Consider the following 17,373-nt stretch of genomic DNA (forward strand, 5'->3'; position numbering starts at 1 on the left):
ATAAAAATAAATAAATAAAAATAACTACTTATTTGAAAGGCAGATTTATAGAGAGAAAGGAAGGGAGAGAGAGATATCTTCTATTCTCTGGTTCACTCACTCCCCAGATGGCCACATAAGCTAGAGCTGAGCTGATCTGATCTGAAGGCAAGATCCAGGACCTTCTGGATCTCTTAACATGGGTGCAGGGTCACAAGGACTTGGGCTATCCTCTGCTGTTTTCCCAGGCAATTAGCAGGGTGCTCGACGGGAAGTGAAACAGCCAGGACATGAATCAGTGCCCATATGGGATACTAATAATGCAGGCAGAGAATTAGCCACCTACAACTCAGTGCCAGGCTCTTATTGACTCCCTAGTTTTAGCAATAAGATACAAATTGAATCCACAGAAAAATCAATTTGTGATTTGGTATAGGAGAATCAGTTTATGGTTATTATCGAAGTCCTTTCTCTTGTATTTATTCTAGCATTACCTGAATCAGATCACTTGTCATTCTGGCCATTATTTGTTGGCTTAACTCAATATCTTGGAGATCTGTAAGAACCACCCAAGTTCCTTTTTCAAACTTCACAGGCATAGAAAAGACAATCCCTTGAGGAATACCAAATTGACCTGCAATATAGAAACAAAAAGCAAAGCAGAACAACTGAAATCAGAAGAACGAACAATTTTGTTAAGTATTATGGAAAGGACAGCCACAATACATGATTTCCAGTGATAACAATAGAACTGGATTTCTGGAATTTCTTTTCAGGAGCAATGAGGCACTCACTCTAGAAGCTCTTATTCAGTTCCCATCCAAGTTTGGACAATTCTTGCATCTGCATTTTTCCCACAGTGCTATGCTAATGCAGTCTTTTTTTTTTTTTTGAATCCTTGTATGAGTTCTTTTTGTCTGCTTCTCAAATTTCTCTTGCCCCCACCCACCTCCCCAAAACACATAGTGCATAAGTCTACATCATTTGCTCAATCTGTCCTTCCACTCTCCTTATCTATTATGTCAGTCACACAGCTAGACTACGATGGACTGGACAGGGACAGAAGGAGGGAGGGCGGGAAGAAAGGTTGACAATTTCCCTGCAGCTCTGAATTCTCTATTTGGATGTTATCTAAGTAAAAGGATACATGATACTGATTATTGACTGGGCACTATTCAGATAAAATTGTCTCCATCATGCTTATCTTAGTAACATAAAAAAAAAATCTCTGCCATCATAGATGCCAAAAGTATTGTCACTGGAGTAGGAAATTGAGGATAGACAGGAAGTTGGAATTGAGCCTACTCTTCCTGAGAAAGTTTCTCAGGTCCCCTGTCCATGCTGTCTCTGTTCTATCTGTACGGAGCTAGCTTTCAGGTTATACATGCAGGGTGTGGTTTCAAGGGGCAGAAAATGATCCCTGCCCTCCCCGCCCAGGTATCACATTGGCCTTCTTTCAGTGATTCAGTGGAGCAATATTTATAACTAAATACCAAATAATAGGACATCACTACAAATTTTATTCTCTTTCTCTCTCTCTCTGCATTAACTTCTACAGGTAAGAGAACATATTTGATATCAATTTTTTGTGTGTATGACTACTTTCACTTAGACTAATGATCTCCAGTCCATCCATTTCGTTTCAAATGTCAAGACTGCATTCTTTTTATGACCAGATAATATTCCACCATTTATCACATTTATATATATCATATACATACATATGTGATTATCTATCCAGATAGATAGATAGATAGTTCACATTTTCTTTGTTCAGTAATCATCTGATAGATATCTAGATCAGTTCCATATCTTTACTATTGTGAATTGAGTTGTCATAAACATGGGAGCATATGGAATATTGTTTCCTTTTAAAAGGAATTCCTATAGAGATGAATCAAACTTTCCTCAGAGAAACAGTTTAAAATGCTTATTGCCTTAAAAAGATAGAATACTGATTTGATTTTGAATTATGGCAGTGCTCTTGTACTTAACTTCCATTGAACAATGCCCACCGAGCATCTATTACATAAAATGCAGCTCCCAGTAAGGTGCTGAAAGATGAGCATCTGCTCTTGGGATTTATACACACCAAAAAGTGGAATACAATTAGTTAACCACAAGGTCAGAAACAGGCAAACCCCAATATACACTATGTCCACTACAAAATGACTTGCATATGTCGGATTAATACTGATGTGGGGATTTGAGGGATTGTTCCTTGAGTTGCATGTCCTCACTTGAACAGTGGGAAAGATGGAGATTCTGCTAGGGACATTTGGAATATAGCAGGTGGAGCATAGCTGGAAAGAGGACAATTCAGTAGAGTAGTGGCAGCATGGTGTCCAAGCACCACCACATCTCATGCTGGAGCTCTGCAGAGGACTCCACATCTGCAGCTTGGGGAGAGTGGCCTTGTGATCTTTGTAAAGCACAAAGGGAAGAGATGCACTATATACAATATACAGGGCACAGAATGTCAGCTATCCTACTTGCTGTGAAAATGGCAGATATCTTGTGGAATATTTTTCGTAGATCAAAGCATGAAGCTTGTAAATACTTACATGCAGTGTTAGTAAAGTGTACTCTTTTTATATGTCCAGTAATGCCTACCAGTCTGAGGTCTGTGTCCCAGTGGGTATCACATTGAATCCTTGCCTCTGTGCCTGCACTTTTGGGACCTCCTGTGCCCAGTGTTCACCACACACTGACCCCCAGATCAAAACGACTTGGACTTTGAGGCTTCTTGTAATGTCGTATCCTGTATGAAGGTTGACTTTATCCCTCCTGCTTCAAGCCTAGAAGTGACTGTTTTAGCTTCCTCCGCTGGGTACAGTGAGACAAACTTGGTGTATGAACCTGATTCTCTTTCACCTTGCAGTAGGTTTGCTGAAGGAAGAAAGCATAACTAATTCCCAGATGAAAGCATCCCAGTGCTTTCATTCAAAACTGTTGATTTCTGAAGGCAATGGATGAGTGACTATGGAACTGTGGAGGTAGCAGATTACAAATTGGGCAGGTGGGTAAAAAGAATTGGGAGCACAAGGCATACATGGAAGTTCTAAAAGATTTATAAGACATGGAAAACCAAAATTTACCTTCACTCAATATTCCTAAAGATACAATCTCGCCAGGTGGTGAGCCATAATACCAGTATTTTAGTGTAGTGGCTATACTATGTGCAGCTAAAATGCCTCCAAAGTGTTTTCCGGTGACACTCAAATTTTTCAAAGTGTCCACAAATTCTTTTTTTACCCATTCACTGTAAGGAGAGAAAGAGACAATTCTATAGTGAATGTAAATGCAAAAGGATGCTCCCTGGGTCAAAGGAATTAACTACAAGGGATGATACTCTCAGTGAAATCAGAATGATAACTTCATATGACTCTTCTTCAAGTTCCATTAGAAGTACAGTGAAAATTACTGAAATGGAGCAGAAAGGAAGCCTCAATTTTCTAACAGCAGACATAATAATATAAATATGAAATAATGGTCAAAGATTGCAAGAGCAATTACATTTATTACAAATAATTTTCCCATGTGGATGTCGTCTTTAAACTAGTTGCATTCTTTGAAATAAAATGAATTCATGGAACATTTAATTATTCCTATTGATAATTAGGGGAGTGATTATGGTTCTATGAAACTATGAAATATAAACTCATGAGATGGGCCTGCAGCACTGTAGCAGGTATGTAGCATCCACTGAACCAACCCAGCATGCCACACTGGCTCTCCTCAGGCAGAGGATAAAGAGGGACCTGCTCCTGAGGAGGGATGGAAAGTGGAGCCATGTTAAGGAATGTTACAATAAGAAGGTGCCACCAAGTTTAGAAAAAAGGCTTCAAAGGTCCTCTTGCCCGTGTCTCCTCCTCTGATCTTCAGAATGCCCATATTGATCTGGTAGGTCCAGCTCTGAGTGTTTGATCTAGATTAATCCCTTGAATCCTCCCAATGGCCTTATACATATGCTACCATTTCCAGTTTGCAGATGGACTGAGGCAAGGAGAGGCTAAGTAATGTTTCTAAAGTCACTCTAAGTAGCTAAGTGAGAATTTCCAACCCAGGTGACGTGGGCCTAAGGACTGTCCTACTTAACCACCTCTCAATTCTGTCTCTTCTGGAACAGAATAGCCAGCATAGCCCAGACTACTCAGTATTTTCTTTCTCTTTCTTCAAACGTTTTAACTAATTTCAACGTAAATGTGTACCTCTAGCTTTATGTTAAATAATATTCTCTTTTATATACACTCGCTTTAAGCATAATCCTAATGGGGCAAATAAGATACTTTAGGTTGTAGTGTACTCTTCTGTGGGGCTATATTCTAAGATGTCTGGCAGCTGTCAGGAATCAGGCAGGAGCCAATGTTGTGGCACATCAGATTAAACTTCTGCTTACAATGCTGTGTCCGGCAACAGAATGCTGCTTCAGTTCCTGGCTGCTTCACTTTCCTGCCAGTCCCTCATCTTGTTTCTGGGAAGGCAGTGCAAAACAGTCCGAGGATTTGGAACCTGTCACTCATTCTAAGATTCCAGGTTCATGGCTACAGCTTAATCCAGTCCTGGCTGTTGCTGTCATTAGGGAGTGAACAAACAGATAGAAGATTTCTCTTTCCCTCTATTACTTTGCTTTTCGAACATAAATGTTAAAAAAAGCAGTTTATATGAATGACATCTTTTTCTCTCTTAATCTCTTTACAATTTCTGAACTGCCATGGACCATGAATAACTGTACTTATAGAAAGTGAAACCATGGATTAGGGGAGAGTATCATAATCTGAAATGTAAAAGTTCATGATTTACAAATAAAAAATTAAGGTTAGAGATTGAATAATTCATATTCTGTGGGCTTTTCTATATAAAATATCAAGTGTGAAAAACACATTTTTAATGAAGATTTTAAGGATTATAATATCTTGCCCATTTAACATTGCTAGCAGCATCACTTAAAAGCATATTGTACCTGTCAAAAATCAAGCTTAAAACGGGCTGTGAGTAACCAGGAGGTCCACAAACGGCACCTTTATAGTTGTATACCTTCGCTTTCCTCAGATCAATGTAGTGATTTCCACTGATATTGCCCCAGATGATTACATCTTTTATGTCTGTGGGGAATGGAAATAAAAATCAATCACAGCAAAGTTTATTAATATAAAATAGTATCTGAAGCCCACTTCTCATTTCTATGTTAATATAGTATTTTTTTAACCTAAAATGAATCTGAGAAAGTTTCCAAATATCATGCAAAAGGTGAGGTTACCCTCCGTAATCACCAGCGTATGGCTCTCCCACAGACTGGCCCTTGAAGCATATGGGCATATGACTAAGTTCAAGAAAATGTTTTCCCCCAAAAAGGAATTGCTTCCCCAAATACCATTGGTCCTAACTTCATTACTTTGCTTGACAGATATGGGGGTTGGGTGGATTTTTTATCTACTTTGATTCTAAGCATCCTCATTTCTGGACTGAACAGAAGTTTGGGCAAATCATTTATCTCTCTGAATGGGTTTTATCCCTCGTGATATGAAAGTGCTGCAACAAGAGGACAGTAGGGAACATCTTTATCGATGGCTTATGAGCTTAATTTTCTTACAAAGCCCCACCATTTCCTATTGTTGAGATTATATTATTTACCATTTTCTGCTGAGTGACATAAGATTGTTTTTGCCTTTAAAGGATAACAAGATGGCTGATTGCAAGGAGTTTGCTTTTGCAAGATAGCAAGTCACATAGGCATCAGTGGGAGCTAGTGCAGCAGCTCCCAGACTTGAGTACATAAGTCTTTCCCTCCTGGCCTTAAGATGGCTGTAGCAGCTCCAGGTGGGCAGCTCTCACACACATATGGTCAATGACAGTAGGCAGCAGGAAAAGAATGTGGTTTCCTCATTCCCTTTGTCTCCCTCTCAGAGGATTGTAAGCAGGTTGCATCATTCAGCCACTCCTACTTGAAAGAAAAGCTAAGAAAGTGGGTGTCGTTTTGAGTCTCTGTAGCAGAAGACAGACTAGGCAGAAGGGAGTGGGAAATGGGGCTTGGAAAAGTCATCCTCAGTATTCAAGGATTGTCTCTCTCAGCAAAATGACTCTTGAAGTAAGAGCAGTTTAAGACCACTTACAAATAGTTGCAGACACAGTCGTCCCCATTTTCCATGGCTTTAGCTGCCCACAGCCAAGCAAGTCTTAACATGCCAAATAGAAAATTACAGAAATAAAGACGGCAGACATTTTATGTAGTGTATAGTTGTACTTGCTCTATTACTAATACTTGTCTTTAATCCCTGACTGTCCCTAATTTACAGATTTATTGTAAGTAAGTATGTATGTGTGTGTGTGTATGTATGTATAAAAAAAGATACAATAAGCATTCAGTACCATGGGATTCCTTCTATTCGAGTCTAGAATGTTTCTGAACATTCTTCCTAGCTGCTTTGTAACTGGGTTGTTTCAAAAACAAAACCAAGACCACATGCGGCCATCCACTCACATGAGGGCGTTGTTTTCAATTTTCTGGCCAGCATAGCTTTAGCTTCACCTTCCACTCCCAGAGCCACTGCAATGATATTGCGCGCGATATTTGGGGCAAATTCCATAAGCAAAAATGCTTTAAGATTCACGAAGGTTTTGCCTGCTATGATAACTCTGACCGAGGTATCAGCATTTTTTTCCATCAGGGTCCCGTAGCGCTGGCAGAGAGATACTCTGCTCCGGAGGCACTCTTCCAAGGAGAATATCTCACGGTCTGTGGGGTCATCCAGAATGATGATAACGTGGGCCCCGCAGAAGGCCTCCTCTTCCTTCGTGCAAATGGAGACCTTGTGGAGGAGGGGTGACGCTAGATCCTCGGCTTCAGTCACCAGGGCTTGGAGAGAATCTTCCATGTGCTTGCTGCTGAATAGTACCAAGCTAATTTCTGTCTGCATCCCAAACACTTCGCCACTTGTCAGTATGGGAATGAGGTGGTAGCAAGCAGGAGCAGTGGCACTAACACAAATGCAAATGTGAATTACGAATGGTTAGGTCCTTTGCCCTTTGGTTACCTTCATTCCTAATAAGTTCTTTTGCATGCGCATTAATAGAGTGAGTTTCTATTTTTTTAAATAAACATACACACATGTTGCATAGCTATTTTACTTAAGGCTAGGAATCAAAAGTAAAAGCAAAACTCTCACGGTAACCCTTTGCTCTGGTCAACTGCAATCAACCAAAAAATACATAATGCGGCTGTCTTATTAGGACCTTTCAAATAAAATAGAAGCTCTGCTACTCAGAAGGCAAAATTTCAAGGAATTGTATCCTGTTATTCTAATGAGAATTCCACATTTCCCTTTTTTCCCCTTAAAGTTGATAAATGCATTACAGGAAACTGAAAAATACAAAAAGCAAAAAACAGCTCATTTCCCTTTGAAAAGATGAAGATGTAAGTTTGTTAGCTACAGCCTTGTTTTCGATAAATTATGACTGTTTTGGGAAAGGACTGTTTCAGATTCATGCATAGCTGAATCCTTATGAAGTTGGCTAGGACAAGCACTGGCTGTGCATGATGTGTCTGTAGCTACAGTTCAGCAAGCATCTGAGCACTGTACAGCTGTGGCAATCACCTGCCAGCTGTAATAACTCCCCATGGGGAATCTGGAAGCTCACTTGGGTATTTCTCATAGTCACAGTGGCTCCGTGGAGGGCTACACTATCTGCGACATTTCAGGCCTTTGTAAGATACTTGAGCAACACGTGACATTTATTAAATCAGGATGGTAGGGTGATGGATGCTTATTGCATCATGCTCAATTCCTTTTTTGTATTTGAAAATTTTCATAACAATAACTTTTAAATATATTTTGAAATATATTAGGATGCACATATGTCAGGAGAAGGACAGTGTGAGAGACAGACTGAGAAGTGAAGAGACCAAAGGAGGGAAAGAAAGCAAGAGTGACAAAGAGAAAATGACAACAAGGACGTCAGATGTCCCCAACTGGGAGCAAGATGAACAAGGGCAGGAAGGGGCAGAGTGAGAAAGATGGGGCTCAGCGTGTGAGTGAATGCATAACGATGAGCCAAGGAAAGTGCTAGAAGTGGGAAAGGGTGACAGAGGGGGAGAGTCAGGGACAATGTTGCACAAAACAGCATGTGTGTGTATTGTATACATTATGCAAAGCCTTGAACTCACACATGAAGTTGTATGGGAGGGTAGGTGTGATTATGCCCAAACACACATATGGCTCCTTACATATATATAAACACAAACACCCACACTCACATACCTTCAGTGTACATATAAGTATTTCAAACTTGACATTTGAGTTGCCTTTAACCTCCTTTCATTTTCCTTTCTAATTATCACCAAGCCAATCTCACAGACCTAAGTGCATGACTGTCCCACCTGGTGATCCAGACCTGTAAGGGACTGACAAGATCTTGTTGGGATTCTCCTTCCACCTCTTTTTCGATATGAGCCTTCAGGTTTTCCTTGGCAATCACCATCATAAGCTGAGTTGACATGCTAGAGGTGACACCGTAGTAAAGCTACACATTTGGAAAGAAAAAGCCGACTGGCTGTTAATGGCAATAATAGAAAGCTTTTGTTTAATGACAAAAAAAGAGGCAGAAATTAGGTAAGGGAATGATAAGTTATTTAGTAGGTAACCAATCTTTCTACCTGGGCATGCTCCAGGAATTCATTGTATCCTCCCAGCAGTAGGCCCTTTCCACCACGGTCCAACAGCTCTCTCCAGATGATGGGTGATGACCTGTGACTCCACTTATTCTTTTCACACACATCTTTCAACCACTCCTGCAGAACAAATTCAAGTGAAGTAGATAACAGGTCTGTCCAAGAATCCAACATTTTAAGAGTCAAACATGAACACACGAGCACACTTGGCACTCCATCACTTATGTATAGCACCATTTAGATATCTTTGCATGACAGAATGTAAATATGGAAAATGTTGACCACTTAAGGAGTAAATTAATCCAAGAAGCAAGAATACTGAATTTTCTTTATTCTTTTTGTAAATGATATATTCCCAGTCTCAGGGCAATGGATATGCTAATATTGCTTTTCAAATCTTTGAATATGGTTCAAATAGTTCAGGATGATTTATCAGGTAAAAGTTATCTATGGATTTAATATTTAATTTTTTTGTAGATTAATGTATCTGTTTTTGATTTATATTATACATGAGATGTCATTAGAAGAATCTGGGTGTGGTTTTCAGATTATGATAAAAATACTAAGATGTTAAAAATAGAAGAAACTTAGTATAGGATATGTGGAAACTCTTCATATTATGTCAAAGCTTTTTTTGTGAATTTCAAAGTATTCTAAAATAAAAGTCCAAAAAGAAAATATTTCACAAACAGAGACACACACACAGAAAGAGAGAGAGAAAAAGAGAGCGAGAGAGAGAGGAGAGAGAGAGAAAGAAAACTTCTGTTTTCCTGTTTACTCTCCAAACGCCTACAGTGGTTGATGTTTGGCTGAGACCAAAACTTGGAACTAGAAAATTAATCCAGATTCACTACATGGGATGAGTGGCAGGACACAATAACGGGGACCACCACCTGCTGCTTCCCATGACCTGTAAGCAGGAAGCTGGAGTCAGGAGCTGGGACTGCAAACTGAAAATAGCAATTTAGTGTAGGGTATGGCTATCGTAACTAGCACCTTAACTTAACATTTAAACTCATCAGAAGGTTGGGTTGTGTGGACCACGCATTCCAATGACAAGATCTGAGTAGAGGAAGGGAGTAATATTCTTTATCAGTGAAGTACAGGACAGCAGTCTTAAAGTCATAGAAGCGGAGGCATGTGTAATGGAGGTTACCTTAAAAAACAAAATTTTAATGGTTAATTTCTTTTGCTTGCGTTGAAAATCAGGCTGCTTTTATCCCATCAAAATCCAAGTGGTGCTACCATAAGGATTCAACTCTCTAGTTACATCATAGCCTGAACAATAGTGCTAACCTTATTGCAGAAGGGGGCGATGTCCCCAAGGATCTTCAGTAGCAAGTACAGCATACTGATACCCTGCCAGGGCTAGGGGCTGGGAGGGCTGGATCACGAATGGAATGCACAATTAATCATGAGCTTGAATCATTGCTCTGCAATTCCTGAGCACCTACCTGGAAGGAACCTGAGAAGATAGTGGAAGCATGTTGCTGGACCAATTCACAAAGGCTTGTTGAAAGAGACAGCTCACATTAATACAGAATTCCCAGCTACCAGTCAACTGAACTTTCTTCAAAGACCGGAACCCCATTTATCAAAATGATAAAAAATACATTGTTGAGCAGTTCCTAATATCACCAGGAAGACTGGCATGGAAGTTCATTCTAGGCTAAACCTAGCAGAGGACACATTCTTATAGAACTAGACTTGTGGAAATGGAAGGATAAAATCCAGAGAGTTCAGGAGATGGTGCCCACCAGAAAACACTGAATGCAAGACAAGCTGAGATAATTTAGATGGTGCTGGCATAATGCAGTCATAAAAGATACAGAGGTTATGCAACAGCCCTGGGCAATGGGCAAATAGATACTAAAGCTTATTTCATTATTGGTATCATGAGATCGTCAATGTGTCAGGAGGAGAGACTAATGCTGGTCCTCTGATAATGGCACTGTGCCTCCCAGACATCATCTGGTCTCATGGTGGCTTTATGATTACACTGAACTCCTACCTGTAAGGCACAGTGATTTGATTTAAATCAGCCTATATTCTGGGTAATGCAACACCTTTACCAGGTGGGTATTTGGCATAGCCTTTTGGGATTCACACACCCTTTACTGGAGTATTTGGGTTTGGTTTCAGCTCTGCTCCTGATTTTAGTTTCCTGCTGGTGCACACTCGTGCAGACAGGAGGTGAAAGATCAAGTGGGAGACTCAGACTGAGCTCTCAGCTCTTGGCTTTGGCTCCAACCCAGCCTGGCTTCAGCTATTGCAGGTGTTTGAGGAGTAAACCAGTGGATGAGAAATCTCTCCCCACCCAGCACTTTCCCCTGTGTGTTTCCCTCTCTATCTCTTTGCTTTCAAATAGAATTAATTAATTAAAAAATAAAAATAATACCTTTCTTATTCTTAAGGCTTTGTCCAGGACTCCTGGCCAAAAGTTTAAAGGATGCTGGACCTACTAACACAAGATCCTGCATAAGAATAATTTCAAATCAGGTGTCACACTTCAGAGCAGAAAGGAATGTGACATTAGTTATCTAACCGTGGGACTCACTGGTTCTTTCATATAATACATATAACACATTACCCATCCCAATGGAAAGATGAGACCAAAAGTGCGTGTTCCAGCTTGAAGTCCAATACTTTTGCAAGATTGGACACTTTCCTCAGGGTGCAAGATACACCATAATTAATGCAGCATTTTACCCCAACAGAATGCATTAATGCCAGAACAAAAGAGTAGCATTGAGTGACTGCTTCCCATCAGTCTCAGTGACTTACTTGGGGAATTTGTGCTTTTTAAACTCCATTGAGATAGATCATATGGTCCTGTAGGTCCAAAATCCCATAGGGCAGTGCTTCTACCAAGGGTTACAGAAGGGGTACTTTAAGCTTTGAGATATGGCTGCCTGTCTGATCACTTTGAGCTATTGTGCCAAAAAAAAAAATCAATAATAAACAAAGGCTTATTATCCCTGACAGGAGTGCTCTGCCTTGATGACCAGGGGTGTGCAGGGTATTGTTTATTCAATGTAGGCAGGAAAGCATATTCAGCATGTAGGTTATCTTTGGGAATCTTTGGCACTACACTGATCAATTTTGACAGCGATCAATTTTGACAGCAAATGGGCAAGTGTGGCAACCATAGCCCCACAAAACAAATAGAATAGCTGGCAAATAGAGTAGTGGTGCAGTCAATTAAGTTTCCGCTTGCAATGCTGGCATCCAATATCAGAGGACCATTTCAAATTCTTGCTGCTCCACTTCTGATGAAGTGCCTTACCAAAATGCCTTGGAAAACAGCAGATAGTGACACAAGTACTTCACTCCCTGCTGCCAATGTGGGAGATCCTAGGTTTTGGCTTCAGCTTGGCTGACTCCTGTTGGCTACTGAAACTATTTAGTGAGTGAGCAGTGAATGGAAGACCTCTCTCTCTCTCTCTCTCTCTCTCTCTCTCCCTGCCATACTGCCTTTCAAATAAATACATACATATACATTTATATATATATATATATATTTATTTATTTACAAGAAACTAAGTCTCAGACTGCTTGAGGAAACAGGAGTGGGTTGTCACACCTAACAAGTGACCTAGATCAGTTGGGGATGAAGAGGAAGTGGATAGCAGAGAAGAAAGGTATTGAGTGTCAGTTTGGCCCTAAAACTATCTACAGTAGAGACTAATCTCTTGTAAAGTTTCCCTAGTGTCAGGTGCCAACCAGTATGCTGGAGGAGCTTTCAGCAGACAGTGTGAATGCAGTATGGTATGTGGACTTAAAGGGCACAATGTCAGGAATGTGGCAGAGGCAGTTAGATGTAGAGGAGACCAAGGCATTCATGCCCTCAGATGCCAGGGATACTGGCTGCTGATGGCTCCAGGCTGAGTCTCTCTCAATGCATAGTTTTCCAATAATTTTCTTTTCATGAACTTTTAGAGGATCTCATACATGCATAAGTTGCAGGGTTTTTAAATAAAACTTATTTTTAAATTCAATTTTCCATGAACTTTTGGAAGTATCCTCATATAAGCCACTTGGATTGTTATAGGGAGGAACAAATTACTATAGTCATTGGTTAGACTATTAAGAATGAAACAGCACTTTGAGACTGATGAGTAGGTTTCACTTTTCTAAGAGTCAGACATTCACTACTGGAAGCTAATCTGATACAGTAGCTACCACTCAATTAAATTAAACATGAATTTGCCCAAATGTGAGTTTAATAAGCTATAAAGGCTTCTTACCTCCCAAATATCAGGATGCTGTGTAATTTTATAAATATGAAAATCAGGAAGATTCTTTTGTAAATAGTCTGCTAGAAGTTCTGCTTTGGCATAATATGGACAATCAGCTTTACCTGAAAGAATTCAAATCAGTCATGCTTTCTTTTATCCCATGGACATTATCACTCACTCGTAATGCCATATAATCATCAAAAGTTGATATAATTATATAACAATGTTACTATAAACACTCAAAAATAAACTCATTTTTAATATACTGTCTTAAAGAAAATAAATTCAACAGGAGGTCAGAATATTATTAACAAAAATGCAGAATGGGAAACAAAAACTACTGAACACTTGCTGTCTTCAAATACTATGCTGCACATCACTTCGTTTGACAGGTTGCCAAATGGGGTTGGTGCAGTGGTATAGCAAATTAATCTTACACCTGGTAAGCATCGTATTCCATATGGATTCCGGTTCATGTCCTAGATGCTCCACTTCTGACCCAGTTCTCTACTTATGGCCTGGGAAAGTGGCAGAGGATGGCTCAAGGCCTAGCTCCTGCACCCAGACGGGAGGCTGAACTCCAAACTTCAGATCAGCCTAGCTCCAGCAGTTGTTACCATTTGGGGGAGTAAACTAGAGGATGGAAGATCTCTCTGTTTTGCTTCGCTCTTTGTAAAAATATGCTTTGCAAACAAAATTAAACAAAGGGGATACTAGTTAAACATGAGTTCTTTTTTTTTCTTTTTACAAACCCAAGCAAGCTTTTAATGCCAATATGTAAAATATCTCATCTATGTTTACTGAATTTCATTTTCAGTAATTGAACTTTTTAATACATATTTTGAAAACTGAATAATTATATAAAGAATTCCAATTGAATGCTTCCTATATTTTTTATGTCCCAATAAGTATAATAAGTATTAATTTTTTAAACAAATGGTATGAATTTATAACATGGTAGAGCACTCATTAAACATGATTTCTTAATAGATGAACTACTCTTGAGTAAACACTAGAAGAAAAGATATGAAGAATGGCAGTAAAATTGAGTTTGAATTTGATATCTGTGGCAAGGAGTTATGGACACAGAGGAAGTGGAAAGAGACAGAAGAATCTGGAGAACTTCTATTTTCTAGATTGGAGAGATGATCTTTACCTTAGCAGAGCGAGATCATGGATGAAAAGTGTGATTCCAGACAAGAACATTGGAGATATCTGTAGTGAATGTGAATGGAAAGGACCAGCAAATAGCTGGATATTTAAGTGTGAGTTGCAACTGTCATATAAGGGCTTCAGACACACGTTTTGCAGTCATTAACTTACAGACAGCTAACACCACCACAGGAAATGAGATTTGATGGCTGATAGAGCAGAAGGGATCATATGCAAGTGAAGCTTCTGTGCGGGATTTTTCTCAGCTACTCACAACTGCCCATTTCTCAGCATTAAGAGAACTTGTAACTCATGAACCCTTTGCCATCACTCCTGTCTCTGAGCGTCTGCGTTTAATCCAAACCAAGGTTCACCACTTCACTTATGTCTTAAATTATGCCTTCCTACTGCCCTATGAATCCAATCACCTGCACATTGTGTATCTGGGTCCCACCTGCTACTAGAGATATGTGGTAGAACCATGCAGAGGGGCACTGTAATACTTGAAGGTCACCAGCCCCAGCTGACCCTCTGTTCTACATGGAGATTTTGCTCTCTCCTTTAGCAGTCCTGTACTCTCTTCTCCCCTGTGATCATTCTCAACTTTGCCTCTTTCTCCAGGTCGCTTCCTCTTTTCCAACACTTCTCTGCACTATCATAAAACAGTACACAATCTTGATTTTTTTTTTTTATTTTACAAAACCAAACCAAACCAAACCCAATGGCATTGCTTGGAAATCCTCAATCTTCTATCACAACACTGACAAGCCCATCAGCACTTTGACTCATTCTTTCTCCCTTTCTTCCTTTACAGTTTAAAAGAAGCCCACCTCCTTTTGGGTCTAATACCAACACTCTCTGATATTACTCTATGGTCTTCTGACTTACTTCTTAGAAACTTCGCTCCATTTATTAAAGTCTCTTTTTAGATCTCACTCTCTTTTTATCGATCTGTTTCCATTACATTTAAATGTACTAAAGTCACATTTAATTTTCTACAATTGTAAAAGACATAAAATGCATGTCCTATGCTAGCTATTGCTTTCTCTATGTTCCTTTTCTATTAAAACACCTTGGAAGAAGTCGCTATACTTGCCATCTTTTCTGGTTCACTTAAATTTATTTTTCTATTCTGTTGTCATCTGGCTTCTCTCACAAGTAGATCCAATGAATACTTCTCAATTCCTTTCTTGCTCTGCTGGCAACATTTGCCACTGTTGTCTCCCATGCTTTTGAAATGCTCACTGTGTCGGGCCATTTGGCAGATAATATTCCTAGTTCTCTATGTACCCACCCCGTGCTTTGTGGGTTCCTATCCCTTAATCAATCTGCTGAAAAGGAATGATTACATAAAGACTCTTATCTTTATAGCATACATATTCTTCTTGGTCAATCTCCTGTACGCTAGTAGTTTAAAGCAGCGATCTTTATTTTGAGTTTACACCTGTCTCCTTACCCAGGTATGTACATCTTCCTGTATTCTCCCATCTCTTTCTAAATGTTTTATAGGCACTCAGCATGTCTGTGATGAATTTTGTCATCACTCCCACGCCAAATCTGCTTTCTTCTACATACTTTAGGTCTATCTGCTTAATTACCAAAGAGTATCTGCAGTATTAAGCCCTCCTCTTTCATTTTTTTTTAATGGCTCAATCTACTCAGATGTACAAATGACTGCATGATAATAGTTTTCAACTCCATCTCCTCTCTTGCCCTTCTCCACTCACTCAGATATCTAGCTCTGTGGATTCTGCCTCAGAAATATCTCTACAATATACTCAGTTCTTTCCATTTCCCTAACACCACTAACTCCTTCCTGGAGTGTAGTCTCAATCTTTCCCTTTCACACAACAGGCATAATATATGTTTTTTTTAATGTTTTATTTATAACAAATAAAATGAAACTTGATGACTTTCTTCCTTTCTAAAAAGTTGCCATGTGTTACACACTAAGTACTGAACACGGCTCCCATGGGTTTATATTGCTCATCCCTGACCTCAGCTTACAAGGCTCACTGCCTTATATTCTTTGCCCAAGTTCTAATGAATTCATATAACTTTCATATAGTGTAGTCTCAATTACTACCTAGTCCATTCTCTGCCACCCAGGCCTAAATTGTCCTCCATCTCCCTAGCTCTTCTCTACTAGATAATTCTTTCAAATTTCAGGTATTTGCCTAACATCTGTCTCTCTGCATTGCCCTTACATGAATCAATAAGTTCAGTTGCCTCCGTGTCTTCAGAACACTGCACAATGGTCCTGCCACTGACTTACTCACAGCATTACCGAAGTAAGCTTATTTTCCACTGTCTCCCTAACATACAGTTAATCAGTGTTCAAAAAATATTCTGAGTAAATAAAATAGCAAAGAAAGTATATAATTTAGGCAGATGATGGATGTGAATTGTGTTCAATCCATCCATAGGTCAGTAAGACAAGGATTGAACAGCATATGCAAAAGCAAGGTGTAAATTTGGAGAAGACTGATTCTGTAAGGAGGTAGAAAATGAAGTTGGACTGAATGGAAGAAGAGCTGGAGACAGAGTGTGGTCTAGCCTACTGCAATTCTTACTTAGAGGGGGGCGTGGGTAATAGCAGGATGGTACAAACCAGGAAAGAAAAAGCCTCCTCAGTGCTTGCTTCCCTTGCACCTGACCCGTGCTTCCATTCTTCCCTGCACTGATGTTAAGATGGGCTTCCTAAAATGCAAACTCGTTAAGGCTGCTCAATGATCCCTCCTGGCTTTCAAGACGTGGTGCGAACACCCCTGCTTGCTAAACGTGACAGGAAGGATTTGATTCCCGCTCCTTTTCCAGCTACAGGATCTGTCATTAACTCTCATTCACTATCCAGGTTCTCCACTAGAAAAATTTCACCTGAAATCTTCAAAACTCAGCTCCCCTAACAGTTCCTCCAACAAGTTTCAGTCTCTCGCCACCTACCACATTCCCTCCAACCCGCCCCCCGACCCCACCCTCCAAACCGGATTAGGGGGTCTGCCCTCCCAGAGGGCTGTGCAGGGCCATCTCACTGCGATCCGCACACGGTGTAAACAATGCTTCTTTACACACTCCTGCAGCCCGTTAGGTTGAGACCTCTGGGGGCACAGGTGCATTTTCTCTCCCTTGTATCCCTAGCGTTCTGCAGTGCTTGCTATGTGGACGCGAAGAGCACGGTGTGACTCCATGGGAAGACACACGATTAGAACCCTTTAAGATCGATGTCAAGCGGTTCTGAAACTTGAGCGCTGTCGGTGTTTGAGCCGTAAGCGGGCGAACGCGCCACTCACCCGCGATCACGAATTTGGCCATGGTAAAGCAAGTCCAGAGGCCGAG

The 17,373-nt window shown here is 40.1% G+C and overlaps 1 protein-coding gene across 1 annotated transcript in view; it reads right to left on the minus strand.

Annotated features, from left to right (window-relative positions):
* Positions 1-17,349, minus strand: part of MDH1B (malate dehydrogenase 1B) — a 35,084-nt gene extending 17,735 nt beyond the window's left edge. The window contains exons 1-8 of the mRNA XM_040984391.1: positions 17,328-17,349; positions 12,895-13,007; positions 8,633-8,767; positions 8,357-8,499; positions 6,461-6,957; positions 4,943-5,084; positions 3,078-3,241; positions 474-613 (exon numbers count right to left, since the gene is read on the minus strand). Coding sequence (XP_040840325.1) covers positions 474-613; positions 3,078-3,241; positions 4,943-5,084; positions 6,461-6,957; positions 8,357-8,499; positions 8,633-8,767; positions 12,895-13,007; positions 17,328-17,349 — 1,356 coding nt within the window. The remainder of the gene's footprint in view (positions 1-473; positions 614-3,077; positions 3,242-4,942; positions 5,085-6,460; positions 6,958-8,356; positions 8,500-8,632; positions 8,768-12,894; positions 13,008-17,327) is intronic.
* Positions 17,350-17,373: the final 24 nt, after the last annotated feature.

This window comes from Ochotona curzoniae, unplaced genomic scaffold, assembly GCF_017591425.1.
Source record: "Ochotona curzoniae isolate NIBS_2020 unplaced genomic scaffold, NIBS_Ocur_1.0 contig_4148, whole genome shotgun sequence".
Taxonomy (NCBI): Eukaryota; Metazoa; Chordata; class Mammalia; order Lagomorpha; family Ochotonidae; genus Ochotona; species Ochotona curzoniae.